General features: G+C 44.9%; 1 protein-coding gene across 5 annotated transcripts in view; it reads left to right on the forward strand.

Annotated features, from left to right (window-relative positions):
- Dtnb (dystrobrevin beta) overlaps positions 1–25298 on the forward strand; it is a 192794-nt gene that overhangs the window by 61747 nt on the left and 105749 nt on the right. For all 5 annotated transcript variants that reach the window (XM_032909066.1, XM_032909068.1, XM_032909067.1 and 2 more), the window contains 2 exons: positions 9513–9618; positions 12594–12760. In XM_032909066.1, the coding sequence (XP_032764957.1) occupies positions 9513–9618; positions 12594–12760 (273 nt within the window). The remainder of the gene's footprint in view (positions 1–9512; positions 9619–12593; positions 12761–25298) is intronic.

Raw genomic sequence — 25298 nt, forward strand, 5'->3', positions numbered from 1 at the left:
GATGTTTACTTTTAGCTACGTCAGAGATTTTTTTTTTTTTAAAGAAATTTAATCTGGGCCAGTCTTGGTGCATGACTATAATCCCAGCTCTAGGGAGGCAGAGACAGGTAGATTTCTGTGAGTTTGAGGCCAGCCTTGCTTTACAGAGCAAGTTCCAGGACGGCCAGAGCTATACAGAGGAATCCTATTTTGAAGAACCATTAAAAAAAAAAATCAACGGAAATATTTGTGGATAAAGGAGCACCATCTGCAGTGAGAACGAGTCAGGGGTCTGGGCTGGACTAGGCTATGGAATGTTTAGTTTGATAAGATTGATTCATATAGGAAGAGGAACAGAGTATAGGACTTAAGCTTTAATATTTGTCGGAGTGATTCTTAGTGGTTATAAACCAACAAACTGAGTTTAGAAGCTTAAAATTTATCGAAAATAAACAGAAAGTGAATTAAAAACTCCCTAATTTTCTAGACTCCCAAGTCTTGAAGGAAGATTGTGTTTTCTCTTTGGAAGATTTGCCCCTTGTTTGACTACTTATCTTTTTGGTGCTGACTTTAACTTGAAGAGTTGTCTACTCAGTGGGGGATTTTAGATCTGATGTCTGTGTGGAAAGGGCAGCATTAACATTAGAGTGGGGTGTTCACCACAGAGGACGGCTCGGACATGGGTGTAAGCCAACAGAAGGTCTTCATTAGCTAGCTGGCTACAACACTGGGTGCTCAGGACCCCATGGCAGCCCAGAGCCTTTTTCAGGGTGAGCTTTTAAGCACAAAAACCATGCTTTTGTTGACACACTTCAGTTAACAAGAACAGTTAGCCAGCAGCAGAATTACAGAAGCTGAAAAGGAAGGTTAGGACATTTTGAGACTTTTCTAGAACTACGCGGTGTAGTGGTGAATTAGTTAAACCACTTTGGTTCCCAGAGGGTTGTGTGTGCTGCACCTGCCCAAGAGATTTCTGGATTTGAGAATGAAAGACACACCACACACACACACACACACACACACACACACACACACACACACACACACACACACACACACACATCACACACCATACACACACACATGCACACCACACACCACACACATACCATACACACCACACACACACACACACACATCACACACACCACACACAACACACACACAACACACCCACACACATCACATTCACCACACACCACACACACCACACACATCACACACCACACACACACACACACATCCACATACACACACACCACACACACACCACACACACAACACACACACACACACACACACACCACACACACACACACACACCACACCACACACATCACACACATCACACACACCACACACACATGCACACGCATGCCAGCTAATTTTGATATGCCTTGACTAGTTCAATGGCTGAGCACTTCTTAACCTCCCTGCAGCTAGCAAATACTCTCCACTGGTATTCCTGAGTCAACATCTTTAAAAATCTGTATTTCATCTTTCCACCCCAGACCCCATGGGGAAGTGACCCATGGGCCACTTTCCTGGATCCTTGTATCCCGGCAGGCTTTTAAGTTTCATCTTTCTGCTTCGCTGTCATGGCAATTCTGTTTCCTCTTCTCCCTCTTGGTGCAAAAGTCCCGCCCTGTCTCCCTGCCCAGCCAATGGCCATAAGGCCATTTATTATTATCAATCGAAGTCAGCTGAGGGGCAGGGACCCTCAGGTCTGGATTCCGGCTTTTGGGAGCCAAAATAAGACAAAGCATTAGAACCAGTTCCCAGCAATGTGGACGTGGATGGATCAGGCCTCTGTTTTAGGTTCGGCAGGTGGTGCTGTCTGTGTGCTGACTTTTACGGCCTGAATGTCTCTTCCATCATGGAGTCAGCTGTGGCCTGGGACCCCGCTTGTTACATAGGAGGGAGGGGAAAGAAGGCACGCCATGCGTCACGTCACCCAGTGTGTGTAGACGCTGTGTGTGCTCTCCTAGAGCGTAGAAGAGGTGACGATAGGAAAGGAGGTGGCATTTTTGTTGGTTAGTTTTTTACAAAATACAATAGATAAAGTCAGATTCTACTTCAACCAACCAATCTCTTCCTGGCTATGTGCCAAGATGAATTTTCTTTCCACTTGGAGACATTTCCTGCTTGTTCTGGCCTTGCTTTCGTAGACATTGAATAAAATTGAGCAAGAACTCCCTGGCCTGTGCAGTGTGCACATTTGTGTTATACTGAATACATTTCAATCAAGGATTTCATGGTCTCCCCCAGCAGTCCTCCACCTGGGTAATTTATGTGGATGGGTGTGCCACGTTCTTGTGACCTAAGGACATATTTTTACATGTTATCGTCTCTGGTGTTGAGATATCTCATGTGGCCAGGAGCATCTTAGTTCCAGTTGGACAGGAATGGTTGTGACAGGTTGTCATTTCCCGTGTTCGTGAGACCTTTACCATGGCTGTTCACATTGTCACTGTTACTGGGTTAGATCCACTTTTGGTATGGTCCACATGTCATGCCAAGTGTTCTCAAAAATATATTCTGTGGCCTGGCATTAGTAAGTTACTGAACACAGAAGGTATGACCACAGAACAGGAAATAAGTTGGATAATTAGTGCATTTACTTTGCAAAGCAAAAAGTAGATATTTTCAATACCCTGTTTGAAAGAGGTAATGGACAAAAAGATGAAACTAGATGGTATTATTTTTTATTTCCCAAAGATCGGTGATGTCTCAGGGTTTCTGTTGCTATGGTGACCAAAAAAACAAATTGGGGGGTAAAGGGTTTGGCTTCTACTTCCACATTGCTGGTCATCATGTAAAGAAAGTGAGGGCAGGAACTCAAACAGGGCAGGAACCCCGAGTCAGGAGCTGAGGCGGAGGCCAGGGAGGGGTGCTCCTCATGGCTTGCTCAGCCTGTTTTCTTATAGAACCCAGGACCACCAGCCCAGGGATGGCGCCATCCACAATGGGCTGGGCCCTCCCCCTTTGATCACCAATAAGAAAATGTCTCACAGCTGGGTCTATGGGTGCGTTTTCTCAACTGAGAGTCCCTCCTCTCTAATGACTCTCTAACATGTGTCAAGTTGACATAAAACGAGCCAGGGCAGATAATGCCAAAATACTAAAACCATTCCTGTCACATCAAGCAGTGCACTTGAAGTACTGAGTCCTTTGAGTAGATTCATTAAGAGCCTGGTGTGACTGACTCACACGTGATTGCGGTTAATTAAGCCATTGAATTAGTTTAATTGGCTAAGTGTTTTTTTCCTTAGCGGTAGGAAAAATATATATAATGATGCACTTCGAAGCGATCTTCTAAAAGCATTTCAGATCAGATGGAATAGAGGGTATAAAATGGGCTTTATTATGAATGAGGCCATAGTAATGAGACCTGTCTCACTAGCATTAATTAGACTGAGAAACATTACAGAGACCTAGAAGTGAAGCTTCATTCTAGTTGGGTCTGCAGAGAATGTCTTCTAAATGAATCCTTAGAAACAAAAGGTGGCTCCCCAATTTTCTCTTTTGAAAAAGATTCATTGCTAAATGCAGAAACATGTCCAGTGGCGTTTGCCGTGCATTGCTGCCTGGGGGCTGTAGGCGGGCTGGAAGGGCTCTTTCCCTGGTGTTTGCTGGTAGCACAGTCTAGCAGCTATGCTCCTCCACCTTGGGTATCACTCGGACTCCACTGCTATACTTTTCTATGCTTTATGGAAAGCAGGAAAATTTGTTGTTCAAAAACGGAGGACCTTGACCTGTTCTCTTAGTGGTTTGAAGCCTGCTGTTCATTTGTCTTAAGGAAGTTTGGTGTTAAATCCTTTTCTGAAATACAGCTCTAAGCCAGTTAAATGGCTCAGTTGGTAAAGAGCTTGCCCTACAAGCATGAAGGCCTGGGTTTGCTCCCCAGACCTCATGTGAAAAGGTCTGGGTTTGACTGTAGTGTGCCTGTGATCCCAGCACAGGGCAGCAGAGACAGGAAGGACAGCAGGACTCATCTGTCTGAACATGTTGGTCTTTAGCTGGAGAGGGAGAGGGAGGTGTTCTCTCAAAATGAATCCACTCTTTCAGAAAACAGAAATAAAAAATCTTTATGAATTTTTTGTGCTTTCTGATAGGGTTCCTAGTATGTGGCCCCACCCCACCCCCCAATCCCACTTTCAGCCTGTCTCTTCCACAGGCGTTCCCAGAGCAGACCCTGCCTCCAAGCCATGTCTGTTCCCTGGAGACCCTTGCCAGTGTACTGCTTGGTCTCTGCTAATCTCATAGATCGGAGTGTTATCTCAGGGCAGCTTTGATTTGCATTTCTCTTGTTTTGAGCAGCCTGCATTTTTGGTGAGTGAAAGCAATCACATTTCTTGTCTTTATTTGTTAGCTTCTTGGCTGCCTTCTCCTCTGCAACCAAGGCCTCTACTTCCATACCTTGCTAAGATACCTCTCCTCCTGGATGCTCTGAATCCGCCAATATCCCACATGACACGGCATGTTTCACATAGCTCAGGGGTGCCCTGAGGGAGGGACTCCTGCTTTGTATCCAGTCATAAACAACACCATGCCTGGAAAATGATCCAAGCTTGATAAATACTTCAATAATAACTTAAAATCCTAGATAAATGAGAAAATTAGTATTTTTGGTTTGAGTTTTGGCATATTTAAACTTACGATTGTTCTTGCCCCCTCATTTTTAATCCATATCATTCCATTATTTTTCTCAAATGAAATAATTACTACAATGAGAAAAATACAGCATTTCAAGTGAAAGGTAAAAGTTTTAAAGTTGTGCCCCTAGACACAAAGTTTAGAGCAGAAGAAAGAAACCGGTTAGGCCCTGGGATTGTATGTTCCAGGAAGCTTCTCCTAGGACCATAGAATGGGTAATTACATTGACCGATTGGACAGCTTTCTCCCAAGAACTAGCTGACCATGAAGTTAGATTAGAATTCTAGCGAACAATCTTGAGAAGCAGGAAGCATCTTCTCCCAGGAGCTAGCAGACCATAAAGTTAAACAATCTTGAGAAACAGGGAGTTTCTCCTTGTGATTTTTCACTGGTATTCTTCACACTTTCCAATGACGCCATCCCTGCCCCTCGGGTTGTGGTTTTTCCCTTTAAATACCCTTTCTCCCAGCCTCTCGGGGTCGAACTCCACTGTCCCTGCATGGGATATGAGTCTCGACCCCAGTGCACTGGTTCCTATCGATAAACCTCATGTGATTACAACAAGGACGGTCTTGTGTGAGTTCTTGGGGGCGGGGGTCGCGTCATCCTGAGACTTGAGTGAGGGTCTCCCCACTCCGGGGGTCTTTCACAAGCTTTTTTTAAAATTTATTTTTTTCTTTCTGTGCATTGGTATTTTGCCTGCATGTATGTCTGTGTAAGGGTGTCAGAAGCCCTGGAACTGGAGTTACAGACAGTTGTGAGCTGCCATGTGGGTGCTGGGAATTGTACCTAGGTCCTTTTGGAAGAGCAACCAGTGCTCCTAACTGTTGAGTCATCTCTCTGGCTCCCACATTTCAAATTCTTTAAAGCATTTTAAAATAATACTTACATTAGTCAAGGTTCTCTAGAGTCACAGAACTTATGGACTATCTCTATATATTTTGGGAATGTATTGTAATGGCTTGTGTAGTCCAGCTAACCCAACAGTAGGCAGCTGTGGATGGAAAGTCTAAGAATCTAGTAGTTGCTCAGTGCACAAGGCTAGATGTTTCATCTGGTCTTCTGTAAGAGTGGGTTCCCACAGATAGGCTGGCAAGTAAGGGCAAGCAGGAGAAGAGTAAATCTTCCTTCTTCTAATGTTCTTATGTAGGTCTCCAGCCAAAGCCGTGACCCAGAGTAAAGGTGTGTACGGGCACGCCTAGGTCTGGAACTTGCTTTGTCCCAGACTGACCTTGAACTCAGAGATCTGCTTGCCTCAGTCTCCTGGGATTAAAGGCGTGTACTACCTTGACTGGGCCTAAATTTTCCATGGCCACTGTGCTTCAAGATCCAGATCAGAAACCTGTGTCTTCCTGCCTCAAAATCTGAACCACAGGTGTGCCCTCTATTTCTGGGTTGGAGTTCCTTCCAGATCTAGTCAAATTGACAACTAGAAATACCCATCACAATCCTTCTTACAGCTATGATAAAAAGATCTCCAATTAAAAGTATACTAGTCTACACAGTTGTGCCATGATAGATTACTTGTATTTTCAATTTTGTTTTGTTTCTGCAGTATTGAGGACTGAACCCAGGGCCTCTTGCACTCTAGTACTGAGACATATCCCCAGCTTTCAAATTGTTCTGATATTTAAAGTATAAATCTGTGATGGACAAATTCAATGTCCAGCCAGGGGTTATGGAAGGCTGACTTCTAGCATTGATTCTACAACTCAAGTTGATATATACTTGCTCTTACCAGATAAAACATGCTTACAATTGCGTAGTTATGAAAATTAGTTTGCAGCTAGTCTTCAATGTTCTTAGGGCCATCGTAATGTGCTCAGCTGGTAAAAATGCTTGCCACTTTATTCTGCTGACCTAAGTTCAGAATTCACATAAAAGGTTGACAAGGAGAACTCTCCAAACCCTCTCCTCTGCTGTTGCCTATGACAATAATAAGTAGATACAGTTTTGATATTTTCACCTGGAAACTTGTAAAATGCCATTTTGAGACTAAGTATCAAGCATTGCTTAAGTTATAAAGTCAGTCGGTAAGAAATATTTGCATACTGAACCACAAAAATACAAAGAAAATACAAAGTACTTACTGGAAGTGATGGAAATTGAAGCAGTGACAACCTATTGCTGAATTATTTTACTTGCTCTTTTAAATAATGTTTTAGTGAGGTTAGATTTCTGAGGATACATGGGTGTGAAAATGACATAAAGTAGTAATTGTTGGTATCAAGAGTCAGAAAAACAAGGGATGACAGAAATCCCTTTTTAAGAAAAGATGTGGGGGCTGGGGATTTAGCTCAGCGGTAGAGCGCTTACCTAGGAAAGCGCAAGGCCCTGGGTTCGGTCCCCAGCTCCGAAAAAAAGAACCAAAAAAAAAAAAAAAAAAAAAAAAAAAAGAAAAGATGTGAGATCATATTCAATAGCTAGTGTTTTCTCAGAGAGAATTATAAATGCGTTGTTTCTGCTTAGCCTATCAGGCAGCTGTTAAATGATTAAAGCTGAAGACCTTTTAAAAAAACAAAAAGTTTAATAAAATATTGAGTGAAAAATATTACTTGTATTTGCCTCATACTACTGCATCATTTGGGAGGGAAGGACGCTCTCAGTATGGTTTTCTGGTAATGTGGCTGTGTCATGTTTGTCTGGAAAGCCCCATTTTACTCTCCGGAGAGAACACGACTGAAAGGCAGTGGTCTTCTGAGTAGAATGAAGATAATCCCTGCCCATTGGCCTGCAGCGTGCAGTGGTGAGGAAGCTGTGGAACTGATGCCCCTTCCTGCTCTTTGCCTTTTCCTTCCTCATCCTGATGCCCTAGGTCTGCCTCCATTTTTAAACTCTAAGTTCTTACTGCAACATTTCTCTCCCACTCTGCCTCTAGTTTTCCTTCTGTTTCTGTTTTCCTTCTAGTTTTGAGATATACTCAGAGTGGCTTCCAGTTAATGTATTCTGGGGTCAATATAGTCATAGTTTCCAGAAGACCCAGGAGTGAGTGTGTGTTCTTGTATTTGGTATGATGGGAGTACTGTGGGCAGATGCCATGGTGAACTGTCCTGGCCTCCTCTGTCCCGAGTCCCCTGGTGTCATCATTTTTTTGCTTGGGAGAAAGAGGGATGAAATTCCGAATGTCATTTTTGCTTTGCCCTTCCTTGTCCTGTACAGATCTTTATGTGCAATATTTTTCTGGTTTTGAGGCTCAAGCTCAGGACCTTACACCATTAGGCTCATGGGGCTCTATAGCTCCAGCCTCTTCCTATCTTTACATGGCTGGGCCTTTGATCCCTTGCGCTTCTCTTTTCTCTGTTCTGTTCTGTTCTTTTTTTGTTTGTTTTTTTTTAATTTCTTCCTCTGTGTACATGTGTGCGCACATGGGTGCTTGCCCATGCCATGCCATTCACGTGCTTTACCTGAGTCCTGCGGATCAAGCGCATGTCCCTGGCTTGCTTGGTGCACAGCTTTCCCTGAAGAGCCATCTTATGGACCCTTGTTGATATTTGAGACATGGAACGTGAGATCCTTCTGCCTCAGACTTCCAAGTGCTGGGATTATAGGTGTTTGTCACCTCTCCTGGCTTTCCTCTGAGTGCTGTTTGAAGTGGGCGCCATGGAAGAATGTTACAACTTCAGACGTCCTTTGGCACTGCATAGTGCTGCGTCCAGTTCCTTTTCCTGTAGAGCTGGGAAGGTCCTTTGTGGCTTAGAAGAAATAAAATAAGACAGTTTATTAATTGGAAATATTGCTCCAAACCTGTTCTATCTGCATCATATAACTACTTCCTTTTTTATTTTTAAGATTTATTTATTATATATGAGTACACTGTTGCTCTCTTCAGACACACCAGAAGAGGGCATCAGATCTCATTACAGATGGTTGTAAGCTACCATGTGGCTACTGGGAATTGGACTCAGGACCTCTGGAAGAACAACAGTCAGTGCTCTTAGCCACTGAGCATCTTTCCAGCCCATAACTGTACTTCTTTCTTTTCTTTTTTTTTTTTCAGAGCTGGGCATAACTGTACTTCTAACTTGTCTCTCTAGCCTGTTTTCTAATTGTCTCTGTGGAGCATCATGAGTGCTCCACATAGTGGCAGCTGTCTGTTGAAAGAGAAAAGTACCATTTAGTGGGAGAAGGATTGTAGATATATAAGTGTCTCACCTTGCTTTATTATTTACTGCAACAATTGTTTATCATTTATTTAAAATGTATCATTGTATGTGTATGGGTGTTTTTTTTTTCTAAGATTTATTCATTTATTATATATAAGTACACTGTAGCTGTCTTCAGACACACCAGAAGAGGGCATCAAATCTCTTTACAGATGGTTGTGAGCCACCATGTGGTTGCTGGGAATTGAACTCAGGACCTCTGGAAGAGCAGTCGGTGCTCTTAACCACTGAGCCATCTCTCCAGCCCGTATATGGGTGTTTTAAGTGCCAGTTGTAGGCCAGGAACTGCTGAGAGTGCTGGAAACATGGCTCCTAAGGACATTAGTTTCTGTTGTTGTAGGTGTTTTTTGAGCAGGAGTGTGATGTCTGTTTCCCTCACAGGATAGCAGAAATGGTGACTGGAAGGACATTGGGCTCTGGCCCTGTGTCTGGTTTGGGTTGGACGTGTGCAGCCATGTAAATGCTATGTTTATGTTTCTTACTGGTCAAAGGAGGAGGTTAAGACACTGAACAGCTGGCTTTAGAGGCAGAATCTTGCTGGTAGAGTTGCATTTCCAGATACAAGTGGTGTGCGTTTATTAAAATGTATGTAGTCATGATTGCGTTAATGTGAAATATTTTGCAGGCAGTTCATTCCTGCTTGGCTGGGAGATTCCTAGATGTTTAAAGACACCTGAAAGCTATAAAGTGCTCTTGTTTCTCTTCTCTTCACAGAAGAAGATAATGCTGAATATGTTTTTAGACACCATGATGGCCGATCCTCCTCCACAGTGCCTTGTCTGGCTACCTCTCATGCACAGGCTTGCCCATGTCGAGAATGGTGAGCACCACCCGACCCTTCTTCCCTCAGGTTGTAGGGAGGAAATTGCAGCGTTCTTATCTATTATTATGAAAAATTGTCATTGACATTTGCTGGCACACCATCATTTGAAGTTGAGGCTTTTGTTTTGAGAAAAAAAATATTTATTTCATCACAAAAGTGGGAGTCTTGTTACTTAGGATTCTGAGAAATAATAAAACCTGGTGCTATGGACACATTTTTCACCCCAAGATTGCAGGCTGTCGTTCTTTTCTGTTCATCAGCTGTAGTCAGTAATTTTTTCCCCTCTTTTAATTTACCAGAATTGTAGTTTTAGAAAACTAGAGCCTTACAATATTAGCAATCAAAGTTTAGTTGATTTTGAATAGTTAAAACACTGCTGAGATAAATTTGAATTCTGGGCTTCCTGTCTTCTATTTCCCCCTTTATGATTAATTGTGTGGGTGCGCACGCATGCACACCTGCGGAGGTCAGAATCGACACTGGATGCCTTTCGTTATCTTTTGAGACAGACTCGCAGTGAACATGGAAGTTACTGAGTAGCTGGATCGAGCCCCAGGGACATTTCTTTCTCAGCTGCTCTCCCGCCCAGTGCTAGGGCTACATGGACCCCACTCAGCTTTTCTGTATGTTAGGGATCTGAGCTCAGGTCCTTATTGTGGGGTGGGCACTTCACTCACCAAGCCTTCTTTCCAGGCCCTTCTGTACCATTTTACCTCGAATGTACTCCCGAGACCTTTCCCAGTCATTTGGTTTGCCTGTAAAGTATATGTTTTCACTTTGTACTGAGAACCGTGCTTGCTTCTTAGAACCTCTTGGTGTTTTTTGCTGTTTATTCCCGTATTTGGGCTGTGTTAAAGGGAAGGCCATCTCTTTTCTACACAGCCTTCCTTCTCTCCAGGTTTGTCTGTCTCCCTCTTTGCCACAGGAGGAAAGACGGCATAGCGGAGAGGCTGCCGATGAGCAGGCTCCTCCTCCTCGCTTTTCTTTCTCACCTTTTATTTTCTATCCAGTTTCTGCCTTGTTTTAAACTTCTGTGTGCCGTTTGCTCAGGTCTGGATACTTCACAAGCATCTCTGCTTCAGGACTTCTTTTCTAAAGGGCTAGACTTTTTTTTTTTTAAAGATTTATTTATTTTTTGTATACGATTATGCTGTAGCTTTCTTCAGACACTCCAGATCCCATTACAGATGGTTGTGAGCCACCATGTGGTTGCTGGGATTTGAACTCAGGACCTCTGGGAGAGCAGTCAGTGCTCTTAACCGCAGAGCCATCTCTCCGCCCAGGGCTAGACTTTTAAAGCAGCTAAATTCTTAAAGGAGTGTTTCTGAATAGCCACGTAAGTAGTTCAATTGCTAAGCTACCCTTGGTTCTTTGAGGAGAGATGCTTTTATACTCAAGTATTTTCTTAGTTTCATGTCCAATTAGTTTTCAGAAACCATCTTATTCTGACTTTACGGAATAGAAAGTCTCATTTGTCATGATGTGCTATTAACCATAAGAATATTTTACTGTCATCTTGTCTGGAATGTGTTATTGATTATGTTCTTATGCGTTCGGTGATATTTCTTGGAGACAGAGAAATGTTATGGAATCTTTGAAATGTCTAGAAATAAAACCACTTGTCTATCACATTGCCACTAGCCTATTCATCTTACTTGTCAGTGACCAACACATCCTATGGCATGCTTGGAGGCCTGTTTGGTTTGGCGTCTTTCCTGTGTTTTGAGTTACTATTTAAAAGATAAATTAAGGGCTGGAGAGATGGCTCAGCAGTTAAGAGCACTGACTGCGGGTTGGGGATTTAGCTCAGTGGTAGGCGCTTGCCCTAGCAAGTACAAGGCCCTGGTTGGTTCTCAGCTCTGGAAAAAAAAAAAAAAAAAAAGAACACTGACTGCTCTTCCAGAGGTCCTGAGTTCAAATCCCAGCACCCACATGGTGGCTCACGACCATCTGTAATGGGATCTGATGCTCTCTTTGGGTGTGTCTAAAGACAGCTACAGTGTACTTAGATATAATAAATAATTAAATCTAAAAAAAAAATTAAAATTACTGTTTAAAAGCTGCATGTGCTGGCACATATCTGTAATCCCAGTGCTTGGGAAGTAGACATAAAGCGTCAGATAATCGGCTGGCATTGGTGGTTAAATATTGTGTTCACACCCAGCCTGGAAGGCATCAGAGCCCATTTAAGAAATGAAACAAGGGGTTGGGGATTTGGCTCAGCGGTAGAGCGCTTGCCTAGCAACTGCAAGGCCCTGGGTTCGGTCCCCAGCTCCGAAAAAAAGAAAAGAAAAAAAAGAAAAAAAGAAAAATGTTTTTTAAGAAATGAAACAAAAGAACAAGCCGAAAAAGGAACATATATTTATTTGTTTAAGCTAAAGTTATATTTATCATGTTGGCTTATAAGTCCAGATGTGTGCACATTATGAAGGCAACTGGTTCCGAGTGCACCTTACAAAAGCAGCCCTTTCAGCAATCTCTGAGCAGTCAGAGTCAAAATAAACAGCACAAAACACCAAGAGCGTTCTAAGAAGCAAGCACCATTTCAATACAAAGTGAAACATCTACTTTACAGGCAAACCAAATGACAGGGAAAGGTCTCTGAGTGAGTGATGGACCCACTCACTCGTTGGTCTGCCTGGGCAGGCTCTTACCTCACCACTGTGTGAGCATGCTCAGAAGAGACTAGAAGAAAGTCACAAAGACGTACAAGCCCAACCTGAATTGCCAGAGTACATTTGACAGTTCCTACTACTATGCTGTGACATTTAATATTAACATAAAATTCTGCAACCCTTGGCTGTCCTGATGTTGGAGCTGCACCATTGTGTTCTTAGAGACGCAGTGTCTGAACTGCAGTGTCAGACAGTTTAGAGGTTTTGGTCTGTCTGTTGTCGCCGTGGCCTCCATACTGCTTCTGTCTTCAGTTGACACTGTCTTGTTCTCTGTCCCCTCTTCTTGCTGGCCGCCAGTCTTCCATCCTGTGGAATGCTCCTACTGTCACTGCGAGAGCATGATGGGCTTCCGATACCGATGCCAGCAATGCCACAACTATCAGCTCTGCCAGAACTGCTTTTGGCGTGGCCATGCCAGTGGCCCTCACAGCAACCAGCACCAGATGAAGGAGCATTCCTCTTGGGTAACTAACTGCTTGTTCTTGATCATGTACGCCCAAGCTATCCATGTGGCTCACATGTAGTACTTGGTCTAGTGTCCTGCCGGAGAGGATATGGTGTCTCAAAAACTCAATGTCGACAGGGATGCTGGGGTTCCTCCTCACTGAGTTTCAAAACAGACTTTTAAATCTTCTGGGAGGTGTAGATGTTAAGTGCATTTAAAATGGTCCTCTGCAAAGTGAAAAGTGTGTCTCTTCTGATTTGAAAAGTCATACAAAGGGTTTCTTCCTCATGTTTATTCCCTTGAGCCTTCAGTTGGGTTTGAAGGCCTTTCTTCAAGCCAGTTCCCCTCACAGCTCGATTGTGTGTATATGGCTCAGGGAGAGCAGCTTGTGATATAGGAGTCAGATATGCATCTCTCACGTTGGAGAAAGACGATTTTATAATCTTAGCCACAATACTATTCTAACCTTCAAACGTAGCTTTTAAGTAATACTTAGGTGGTGGCCAAGCACAGTGGTGTATGCCTTCAATCCTAGTACTGAGGGGCAGAAGCAGACAGAGCTCTGGGGGTTCCAGGCCAGCCTGGTCTACAGAGTATGACCCTGTCTCAAAACATACAGAACCAACATTTGTATAAGGATTGATGTCTTCTCTTCCTGGGGTGTTGATAGATCATGCAGTATGAATCTCATTAAATATTTTCTTCACATCTTTGCTATTGTTTGTGTTGGCCGCTGGCTTTACTAAATGATAGAAGACCACGCAGGGTCAGACGTAGGGTTCAGGACATAGGGTTTCACCTCTGTACCTGCTGGACCACTAGAAGGCCTTAATAACTGAGTTTCTTTAACCCCTTTATTTTTCCTAGCATTCAATAAAAAAATTAAATAAACCAACACCAGAAAGTACTTAAACTGGGGAACGAAAATACAATTCCCTCCCTCCCTCCCTCCCTCCCTCCCTCCCTCCCTCCCTCCCTCTTTCTTCCTTCCTTCCTTCCTTCCTTCCTTCCTTCTTCCTTCCTTCCTTCCTTCCTTCTTTCTTTCTTTCTTTCTTTCTTTCTTTCTTTCTTTCTTGTTTCTTATTAAATAAAGATAACTTGATTGTCATTTTCCCACCTTAGGTAAAGTACTATACACTTTTTTAGTTGATTGGCAATGTTTCCTGTGTAGTTTTTAGTTTAGATGTTGCCCTCACTGAACCAGATTTTGCTCGGTCACTTTTGGATTGCTGGCATTCCCAGCATTGGCGTGTGGAGAGCAAAGACTCGTCCTCCAGGAGTTTGAAATTGCTCATTAACCTAATTCAGAACCTTTTCAAAAACGAGGATTTGGCATTTATTTGAAAATTAGTAACTGAGTCCTGCTCTGTGGTTTGCAGGACTTTGTGGTTTGTGGTCTTTATACACTCCTCAACTTTTTCTCTGAGTTATAGCATGTGTAAGAGAACTGCAAGCTGGGTGTGGTGGTTTATGCCTATAATTCCAGTACTCGGGAGGGTGAGATAGGAGGATTGACCTGAATTCAGCCTAACCTGTGTTACGACTTTATCCTCCTCCACCACCAAACAAGCAAACCAGTGTAGAATCCATAAGTGAATTCTTTCTTATTTGATCCTTGACTCTGTGAAGATTTTTTTTCTAAATATTTCTCATTTTTATTTCATCATGCTGTATTTTTTCTGCCTTGTGAATTTGTTTATTTTTTATAGTAACTTAAGATTTTCAGAAATCTCGTATAATCAGCTTACATGACTTAAGTCTGATACCATCAGTAGGTCAGTTCTGAATTTTGATGGATCGCATGCCTGGGCGTGGCACGTGTGTACTGACCATGTGTGTCTCTATGTAACTTGTTCTCAATATTAAGAATATGCACAGTTCCCGGGCCCTTTGAGAAGGATATGGGTGAATTTTGAGTCTGGATATAGGAATTTCCATTTAATGAAAGAGACCTAATTTTTTTGGTGGAGCAGGGAATTGTACATAGGACCTTTCTTATATATGCAAGGCAAATGCTCTACTGCTGAGCCATGTAACAGCCATCTTGGATGTTCTCTACTGTGTCTCTACCAATATGTGAAATGAGTGCTTCAGAGTTGGCAGCAGCAGAGTTTAGCTTGTTTGTCAAAGAAGTCACACTGTAGATTTATGTGTGTTTCAGTGTTTATGAGATTATTTTATTTCCCCAAAGCCTCTATTTAATGTTTCATCTAAGTAAACAAGTAGCAATTCAGTATTTTAGACCTCAGTCTATTTAATTCCTGTTCATTACCAAAAGCGTGCCACACGGTACTATACCCAGCATTTCTGCTGTCCAACCATCATTTGTTCATTCATAAGGTGCTTTGAGGACTGCACATATAATCAACACAGTCATACCTCCAGGACAAACCACTCAAAGGTTCCTGCCCTCTAGAAGATGTTTACAATATGAAAACAGTTGCTAGGGCTTGCTGACGTCTCTGTTTTCCCAGAGTCTGGGCATTCAGACTGCTTTCCACCCTCTTCTCCAACTTTACATGGATGGGACAATGTAAATACTTCTCACCAGTGAACTGTGAACTGACAGCTGTGTGTCTTTCTACAAGATCCTGTCCTCTGCCTCCTCACTTCAGAGGATTCCATTAGGACCCAGTTGAAAGCTAACCCACGAAATAGAGGGAAACTGGCCCTATCGTGAATGGTTGGTAGAGAGGAGCTTATGCCAACCCATTGGCCTGAGATATGGGCATGATTAGAACTATGTTTCCAGCTCTGTTTGGGCTGAGGCAGGAGATTGAAGATTCAAGGTTACTTTGAGTAACTTAGCAAGAACCTGTATCAAAATAAAATTTAAAAGTGCTGGGGGTTTAGCTCAGTGGTAGAACACTTGCCTGCTATTTACAAGTACACACACACACAAACACACATACACACACACACACACACACACACCAGAACAAACAAACAGAAAACCCTTTGTGTTAAATGATTAAAGTTTTCATTTTTCCCATAGTACTTAAAACTAGAAGTGGATCACTAGTAAAACCTAAAAGTATGTGGTTTTGGCTTGACATACAGAGGATATACCAGAGAGAAAATGTATCATGTGATACATCTGTAACAAAAATAGTAAATTTGTCATTAGGGTCACAAGAAAGTAGCCTCATACCAACTGAGCCAAGTGTCGGGATGGATCACGTGACCCTTTTAACAGTGTGGTATCGCAGGACAGAGATGAGCTTAAGACAGAATTAGCTTACAAGCAAAGATGAAAGACATTAGAGAAAGCTCTGATGGCTGGGAGTATAAGGAGGAAGAAGCTGTTATTAGACCCTATCGAGTGAGCGCTGAGAGTATTTACAAAGTCTAGTAGATGTACTCAGTTGAACAGACAAGGAAGGGCTGTCTACAGAGCTTCCATTTGTAGAGTTGGGGTCCATGAGATCTGTATGAAGACAGCTCTCCAAGTTCCCAAGTAATTCTGTCGAACAGACAAAGTCGGGGCCTTGTTTCATGTGGCTTCTAGACGGCTCAGGCTTAGAGTAAGGTCCAGGGAAGAACTGTAGTTTCTGGCACACATTACTAATGGGGAAACAAATAGATGAAAGGCCCACTGTGTTTCTGAGGGAATCATGTTGGCAGAGAATCCATGAGCCTGGACTAAAAAGACCTTTGATTATTTGAGTTATACAATCACTTTAGAAACCCAGAACTTATTCTTGATGCCAGTAGGGGGCAAGGATGAGCGCATTATGAACGTTGTGGAGCCTCAAAAGAGGGTGTGTCATGGCACACTTGGCCACAGGGGTAAAGTGTGCAGCTATGTGTGGTGGTGCAAAGCTCTAATCCCAGCACTGGGAGGTAGGAAAATGAGTTTGAGGCCAGTGTAGACTGCATGATAACCTGTTAAAACAAAGAAATTGAGACTGGTAAGAAAGAAAAAAACCGGGGTTGGGGGTTTAGCTCAGCGGTAGAGCACTTGCCTAGCAAGCGCAAGGCCCTGGGTTCGGTCCCCAGCTCCGAAAAAAAAGAAAAAGAAAAAAAAAAGAAAGAAAGAAAGAAAAAAACCAAACACATGACTCCTGTTTCTGTCCCCATTGTATCTTAGGAGTGGGAGAAGGAGTAGGTAACAAACCCCCTTCACGTCACAGATTGCATCACCAGGAGTTACATATTGCCAGAGGAAGACAGTTCCATACAGTGGTCTTAGAGGCATTGATTAAATGGATGGTAGATGTTTCCTATGTCTGCTGTGGGAGGGTTGACTGTGTTGGGATCCTCATGATCATGATGTTCACTAAGCCATGCTTCCCTGCCTACCTGGGCAGATAACTCAGTTATATAATCCTGGCATTAGATAGGCACCCATGGCCGGTCTTCACCGGTGGTTATCACCTCTTAGTCAAGGCAGTTTAAAGCAGGCCTGCTTCACCCATCCTCATTGCCTTTAAACTCCCCCGTGATACCCGTTGGTCTAATGGAAATGTCTCCAAAGGAACTAGTTGAGGCCAGAGCCTTGGATGGAAGGAGGCTGGGTAGATGGATGCATGGAGCCTCCTGCCAGTTTGCCTAGGACTTGCAAGAAAGGAAGCTGCAAAATCTGTACAGAGGTGAGGAGGAGGTTAGAGACTGAAAACAGACGTCATGGGCCTTGTTTGCAAAGAGAGGAGCAAAGACTGACGCCTGCTGGGGGAAGATGTAGGGGTGATCGTTCTGTAGGCCCTGGGGCAGGAGTGCCCTGCTGAATCACAGAGGAGCAAGGGAGCCGGCGAGGCTGAGTAGCATGATCCAGGGATGAACCGCAGAAGAGGCCAGGGCATGAACCAAATGGCTCTAGTTGGCCATTGTCAGGTCTTCTGAGCAAAGTGAGGAGTCTTGGTAGAACTTGGGGTAGCATGACATAATTCCATTCATGTTTTAAATGGTCGGTCTGGGTGCTGTAAACAGTAAAAAAGCAAATAGTATAGGTAAAGGAGAAGCATAGAGAGTACTTGTGAAAGATCCTTATATTAGTTCTATTAGTTACTTGCTTTGTTGTAGCAAAGTATCTAACAGACCAGCTTATGGGAACGAGGATTTTGTATTGTCTTGTGGTTCAAGGAATCTAGCCCGTCATGGCAGGGGAATGGTGGTGGGAAGCTCCTTGCCTCCATCTGCAGATTAGGAAACAGAAAGAGTGATGCTCTGACTTAGCTAGCATTCTCCTTCCCCCTCGTTTAGTCAGTGAGGGACCCCAGCCTGTGAAATGGTGCTGCCCAAATTCAGAGTAGGCTGTTGTCCCATCCCTAACCTCCATCCCTTATTTAATTCTCTCTGGCAATGTAGACATACCTAAAGGAACTTATTGAGTCAAGTTGACAATGAGAATGAATTATTATAATCAACAAAATATGATATGATGGTAGCATTAGAGGTGGTAAAGGTGTGTGTGTGTGTGTGTGTGTGTGTGTGTGTGTGTGTGAGAGAGAGAGAGAGAGAGAGAGAGAGAGAGAGAGAGAGAGAGAGAGAGAAAGAGTGTCTGTCTGGAATTTGAACCCAGGGCCATATATGTCAGGCAAGCATTTTGCTAGGGACTTATCTTTTAGCCTAGAAATGATGAAAGGGACTGGATTAGGATACATTATAAATCTGCATAACGAGACCAAGGAGAGGAATTAAGAGACACCGTGATTATCTGAAACCACTTGGGTGGCAGAATTGCTATTGGCCAAAGAAGGGCGGGCTGTGGGTGGTGCAGTCCTAGTCCAATGTTCAGTTCTCATTTTTTGAGGTAGGGGTCTCTTTCTGTGTCCCAGGCTGGCCTGGAACTCAGGGATCCACCCTCCGGAGTGTTGAAGTTAAAGGCATGAGTCCAGCTGAAGGTTTCTGTTTCAGCCATGTTGCATTAAGGTTGTGTCCATTTGGAGTGGTTAAGAAGGCCACTGGGCATGCATCTTGAGAGAATCTGAGACAGACTTATACCTACTGCATATATTTAAAGCTAAATTAATGTGTATTAATATTTGGATTATTTGGCACAGAAACAAAGGGTAGGTACAAAAGCCCAATTAAAGTCAATTCAGGAAGGAAAGGCAGCCCTGGATACCAGCACATGCATTTAATACCAGCACTCAGGAGACAGAGGCTGGTGAGTGTCTCTGAGTTTGGGGCCAGTCTTGTCTATAGAGTGAGTGATAGCAAATGCAGACATGTCTCGGTGTGGACATTTATGTCCAACACTTTCCCTACTCTTTGCAGGGTTTCACTGGATAGCCTTGCCCTCCTGCTCTAGCTTCAAGCTGGGATTGAAGGCTTGTACTGTTGTGTCTGGCTCTGACTCTGCTTCTGAAAACAGTTCTGTTTTAGATCGATCCCACTCTATATCCAAAACACACACACACACACACACACCCCCCACACACAGACACCCACACACACACACACAACACACACACGTACATACACACACCCCCACACACACACCCCCACACCACAAACACACACATACATAACACACATACACACACCACACACACACACACACACACACACACACACACACACACACACATTCAGTAGCAGGGGTAAATGTTAAATGTTGAATGCTGATGGTTCTGGGAGGCAGAAGAGAATGGTCTTGCTCCGGAAGCTGTAGACCCCAGGAAAATTGGACTAGGAACAAGTTGGACATGCTTCCTTCTTTCTCCATCACTGAGCCCTGTGTTAAGTTGGGGAATGAGTAAGGGCAGACACCCCTCCAGCTAGAAGCAAAGAATGGAGGTGTAACTCTCAGGTTTTATGTTCTGGCTTGCAAGGGAATTAGGCCAATTAGGCCATCTCCTCTGAAATGCTTGGTTCATGCTTGTGTAACTTAGCCATTAGAGCTGCAGTGCTGTAGTATTTGGTCGTACTCTGTTGCATAATAAACCACCAAAAAAAAGTCAGTGAGAAAACAGCGTTATCATCAGGTTATACTCCTGATTTTATGTCAGGGATTTGGGCAGGGTGTAGGGCAGCAGTTCTCCACCTTCCTAATGCTGGGACCCTTCAATACAGGTGACCCAAACCATAACATTATTTTTTGTTGCTACTTTAATTGTAACTTTGCTACTGTTATGAATCGTAATGTAAACATTTGTGGAGAGATAGAGGTTTGACAAAGGGTTGCAATCCACAGGTTGAGAACTGCTGGTATTAGGACTGGCTGTCTTAACTCCATGTCTTCTGGGCTCTTTCTTGGGATGATTGAAATATGCGCATGGCTTGAAGGACTGGAGGCTTCTTCATTCCCATGCCCACTGCCACTTTGGGATGTCAGGAAGGCTCACCGTGGCTAGAATTTTTGCTAGAATCCAGCCACATGTTCCCTATTCGTGTGCTGTGTGCCCCTCATGATTGGCACCCATGTTTTAGGAGACTTTGCCTATGCAAGCATCTGCAGAGCAAGTAGTGCAGATGCACTGGGCAGAGCTTTCTACCTTTGCTGTCTACCACATACTCCAGGCTGGACTCCAGCTCTAGGAGCAGGACAGTATGAGCAGGACAGTGGGGCAGCAGGACAGTGTGGGAGCAGGACAGTGGGGGAGCAGGACAGTGGGGGAGCAGGACAGTGGGGGAGCAGGACAGTGGGGGAGCAGGACAGTGGGGGAGCAGGACAGTGGGGGAGCAGGACAGTGGGGGAGCAGGACAGTGGGGGAGCAGGACAGTGTGGGAGCAGGACAGTGGGGGAGCAGGACAGTGGGGGAGCAGGACAGTGGGGCAGCAGGACAGTGAGGGAGCAGGACAGTGGGGGAGCAGGACAGTGGGGGAGCAGGACAGTGGGGAGCAGGACAGTGGGAGCAGGACAGTGGGAGCAGGACAGTGGGGGGGAGCAGGACAGTGGGGAGCAGGACAGTGGGGAGCAGGACAGTGGGGGGAGCAGGACAGTGGGGAAGCAGGACAGTGGGGGAGCAGGACAGTGGGGGAGCAGGACAGTGGGGGAGCAGGACAGTGGGGGAGCAGGACAGTGCGGGAGCAGGACAGTGGGGGAGCAGGACAGTGCGGGAGCAGGACAGTGGGGGAGCAGGACAGTGGGGGAGCAGGACAGTGGGGGAGGAGTGGGGGAGCAGGACAGTGGGGGAGCAGGACAGTGGGGGAGCAGGACAGGGGGGGAGCAGGACAGGGGGGAGCAGGACAGTGGGGGAGCAGGACAGTGGGGAGCAGGACAGTGGGGAGCAGGACAGTGGGGAGCAGGACAGTGGGGGAGCAGGACAGTGGGGGGAGCAGGACAGTGGGGCAGCAGGACAGTGGGGGAGCAGGACAGTGGGGCAGCAGGACAGTGGGGGAGCAGGACAGTGGGGGAGCAGGACAGTGGGGGAGCAGGACAGTGGGGGAGCAGGACAGTGGGGGAGCAGGACAGTGGGGGAGCAGGACAGTGGGGGAGCAGGACAGTGGGGCAGCAGGACAGTGGGGGAGCAGGACAGTGGGGGAGCAGGACAGTGGGGGAGCAGGACAGTGGGGCAGCAGGACAGTGGGGGAGCAGGACAGTGGGGGAGCAGGACAGTGGGGGAGCAGGACAGTGGGGCAGCAGGACAGTGGGGGAGCAGGACAGTGGGGGAGCAGGACAGTGGGGCAGCAGGACAGTGGGCCTGGAAGGGTGGAATTGCAGTGAGCCAGGTGATAGGAGAGCCTTTGTCCAGTTTCTGTTTGAAAACACAGCCCACCACATAGGACATTCTCATATAAGCAGGGCCTTCCTCAGAGTTAATGTAACCACAGAGATGTTCATGTTTTCGTGCTAAATTGTCTTTCTCTTTTTGTTTTTTGTTTTGTTTTGTTTTTGCAGGGTTTCTCTGCATGACCTTGACTGTCCAGGAACTTGCTTTTGTAGACCAGGCAGGCCTTGAACTCAGAGATCTACTTACCTCTGCCTCCTGAGTGCTAGGCGTGCACCACCACAGCTTGGCTAACTTTTACTTATAAAGAGTCCTATACAGCACTACAGAGGCAGAGGTAAGCCTAATCTACAAGGCTGTGTGGTTAGCCGTAGGCCAGCAGGGTGTAGAAACACACAGCCAACTTCATCCTCTGCTTCCCTGTCTTCCACTCGGATCTCTGCCTACCCCAGTTTTCACTTTACCAAGGTCAATCTGACTGATTCGAACCTTGTTATTCCAGATGGTGAGGGGGTTGTGGAAGGATGGGGAATTTATGTAAATATTCTTGGACCACAGATGTGATTCTTAGCAGAATGTCTTTAGTTACATAACTGGGGGAGTGACCTAAAAATTTCCCCTTTCTAGCCAGCAGGTGGCAGACTGCACCTCTGAACAGTCTTAGCCCCTTCAAAAACCTATAAATAAGGAAGTCGTTCTTGTTCAACAGAATGTTAAACAAATACTACTGCTTTAAAAATATAGTGATAATCGCATGTAATTGTTGAAACATTAATGATACAAAATTATTTAGTATAAGGAGCCATATTATCAGAAGCAATTTTAATTTTCTTTCCCCCTCCCTCCCTCCCTCCCTCCTCCCTCCCTCCCTGGTTTTTTCTTTGAGACAGGGCTTCCTTGTGTAGCCCTTACTGTCCTGGAACTGACAGAGATCTGCCTACCTCTGCTCCTGAGTACTGGGCTTAAAGCCATGACTACTGTTAGCACCTTTTTTTTTTTTTTAAATGATTTTGTAAAGATTTATTTATTTAACGTATGTGAGTGAGTACACTGTCGATGTCTTCAGACACAGCAGAAGAGGGAGTCTGATCCCATTACAGATGGTTGTGAGCCACCATGTAGTTGCTGGGAATTGAACTCAGGGCCTCTGGAAGACCAGTCAGTGCTCTTAACCTCTGACCCATCTCTCCAGCCCACCCTTGCACCTTTTAAATTCTAAAAGATAATTTGATAATCTCTTCGGGGAGGAAAAGGTATCCTTATTGGCTATACTTTTTCCAGTTTCAAATGAATCCATGTCATATTTGATCACTACTTTGCCTGATGTACAAAATCAAATAGAATTAAGTCAAATTATTTAAATTAAATTAAATTATTTATCTATCAATCATCTGTCTATCTACCTACCTACCTACCTACTTACATACCTACCTATCTGTTGAGACAAGGTTTCACTATGTAGTTCTGGCTGTCCTGGAACTCACTATATAGACCAGGCTGTTCTCAAATTCACAGAGATCCCCCCTAGCTCTACTGGGATTAAAAGCGGTGCCACCACCCACAGCCTGGAGGATCTGAAGATGTGTCTGGATAAATTGTAGGTGCACAAAGGTGCCGTGCTTGTGCATCTGCATATATGCTGTTTGCATGCCAGGTACCTGTGGAGTTCAGAAGAGGGGGTCAGATACGCTAAAACTTCAGTTATGGATGGTTGTAAGCCTACATCCTCTGCTCTTAACCTCTCAAGTGCTCTCTCCATCTCTGGGTATATGTCTTTAATGCATAAAATAGCATCCCCACAAAGTAGAACGTGCACTTGAGGAAGTTTAAAACAAAATCTACAAAGTCCAGTTTTTGACTTAGTGCCTAGGTACCCTTAGAAACCACTGAGGCAGAGCCTGCCTTGGCTGCTACCCCATATCTGTTGTTGGTGCGGCAGATCTGCCAGCAGTGCCCTGCTTGACCCCAGCGCAGTGCTGCTGTGTTCTCAGCCCTCTCCAGCCTGGCAGCTCCTCAGTCAGCAGGGCTGCCTCTCCTCTACCTCCTCTCCAAGTTCCTCCATGTGGATCGAATCTTGGCACCCTGGAAGAACCTGCTTCTCTACTAGCTCCTGCTGGTTTGCTGACTATTGTCTCCACCCTTTGTGTGTTTAGGAGACAAGTGAACCATTGTTCAGGTGGCTGTGTGCCTTGTGCTGTAATCTGGACTCCCTGGAGACTGAAGGAAAGGGGTGCTTTTATGCAGAGGCCACAGGCAGCATCCAGGAGCACAGCCTGTAAACCAGGGCATTCTGTTGCATCGTGCAAAGACACTACAGAGTTCATCACAAGTCCAGGTAGAGCGTGGCTGGGTTCTCTCACCTCCAGTCCCCTCTGAGCTGACATAAGGTGTCAGCCATGGCTCAAGTACCATTGAGATTTCAGGCTTGTGGGAACCTCATCCGTGAAATGGTTGTTAGCAAATACTTTTTTTTTTCAGTTGCGATCCCTGCTTTCCTATTCATAGACCCCCTGCAGTCTTTTGCCACGATGAAGCATGGCCATTTACAACTTGGACATTTGCTGCCTCCAAGTCCAACTGACTTACAGTCTGTTTATTTCTTGCTTTTCAACTTATTACTTCTGGAATGTTATATCTGGCATCTCTTAATTAAAAAAAAAAAAGTCTTAGAAACATGAAGATGCTGCCATGAGGCGCATGCCAGTTTTGCTGCCCTCTCTAACTGCACTTACTCCCAGCTTTCTGCTCATGCCCCTTCCCTCCAGGGAATTGGGTCTACATCCATTGTTACCTCTCTGGTAGTTTTACTGTCTGTGGCGTTAAGCCTGTTAAATCCTGGCTGTGCATTCTCCTGACTTCTCCGGTTCTGATGATCTCCTCCACGGAGCCTCAGACATCTGGCCCACAGTCGTGCCGGACGTCTCGCCCCATCTAGCTGCCCTGCTTCCCAAGGCACTGACGGCAGCTCTCTCTTGACAACCTGCTGTCATTCCCGACTCGTTCCTTTGATTTCACTAAGGTCATTCTTTAATCTCCCTGCCTCTCAGACTCTTTAGCCCATCTGTCTGGTGCTGGTCAGTACTTTCACGTCTCCCCTTCTTCATTTTAGACAGGACCACTCGTCTCGTGTCATTAACTTCTTTGTGTGTGACTTTGTGTACATCTGTGTCTCTTCCCGTGGATACTTGCTTGTGCATATAGAAGCCAGAGGTCAACCTTGAGTATCATTCCTCAGGTGCTGTCCTCCTTGTTTTATGAGGTGGAGTCACTATCCTGAGACTTACTGACTAGGCTAGGCTGACTGGGGCCCTAGGGGTCCACCAATGGTCTTTGCCTTCCTTATTTGGGGATTATATGTGTATGTTATGGTGGTTGCTTGACGTTTTTTCTGGTTCTGGACATAAAGCCCAGGTCCTTATGTTTGCATGGCAGACCTTGATTGATTCATCTCCCTAGTCCTAGTATGTGACTATTTAAAAAAAAAAAATCCATCCATCCCTTCTGCCAGTGAATGTCCTTGATCTCGATCTTTTAAGCAGTCTCCGCCTCCTTTCATTAGATCCTTTCTAACTGCAGAGAGAAAAGCCTTGAGACAGGCTCTCCCTTTGTTCTCTGCTTCCAGGTTTGTCCCCTTGTCTTATCCATCACATTCTCACTAGGTACCCTAGGTTACTTAGCACTGTTGTTAGGTACCTGTTACTTAACACTGCTGTAGGTGCTGGGCTTTTCCTGGGGTGAACTGAAACTCTGTGCCTTCATGGGGCTCTCATTGAAAAGAGAATGGATGGAAACAAACAGCAAGAAAGAGTCATCAGCAAGCTACTGACATTGACCCTGGCCCCCGGCCCATGCTAGGTACCAACCCCAACCCTAGCAATGCTAGGCAAATGCTCTACCCCTGAGCTAAATCCTCACCCAGAAAAGAAAATCTGAACAGGCATA

This window comes from Rattus rattus, chromosome 7, assembly GCF_011064425.1.
Source record: "Rattus rattus isolate New Zealand chromosome 7, Rrattus_CSIRO_v1, whole genome shotgun sequence".
NCBI lineage: Eukaryota > Metazoa > Chordata > Mammalia > Rodentia > Muridae > Rattus > Rattus rattus.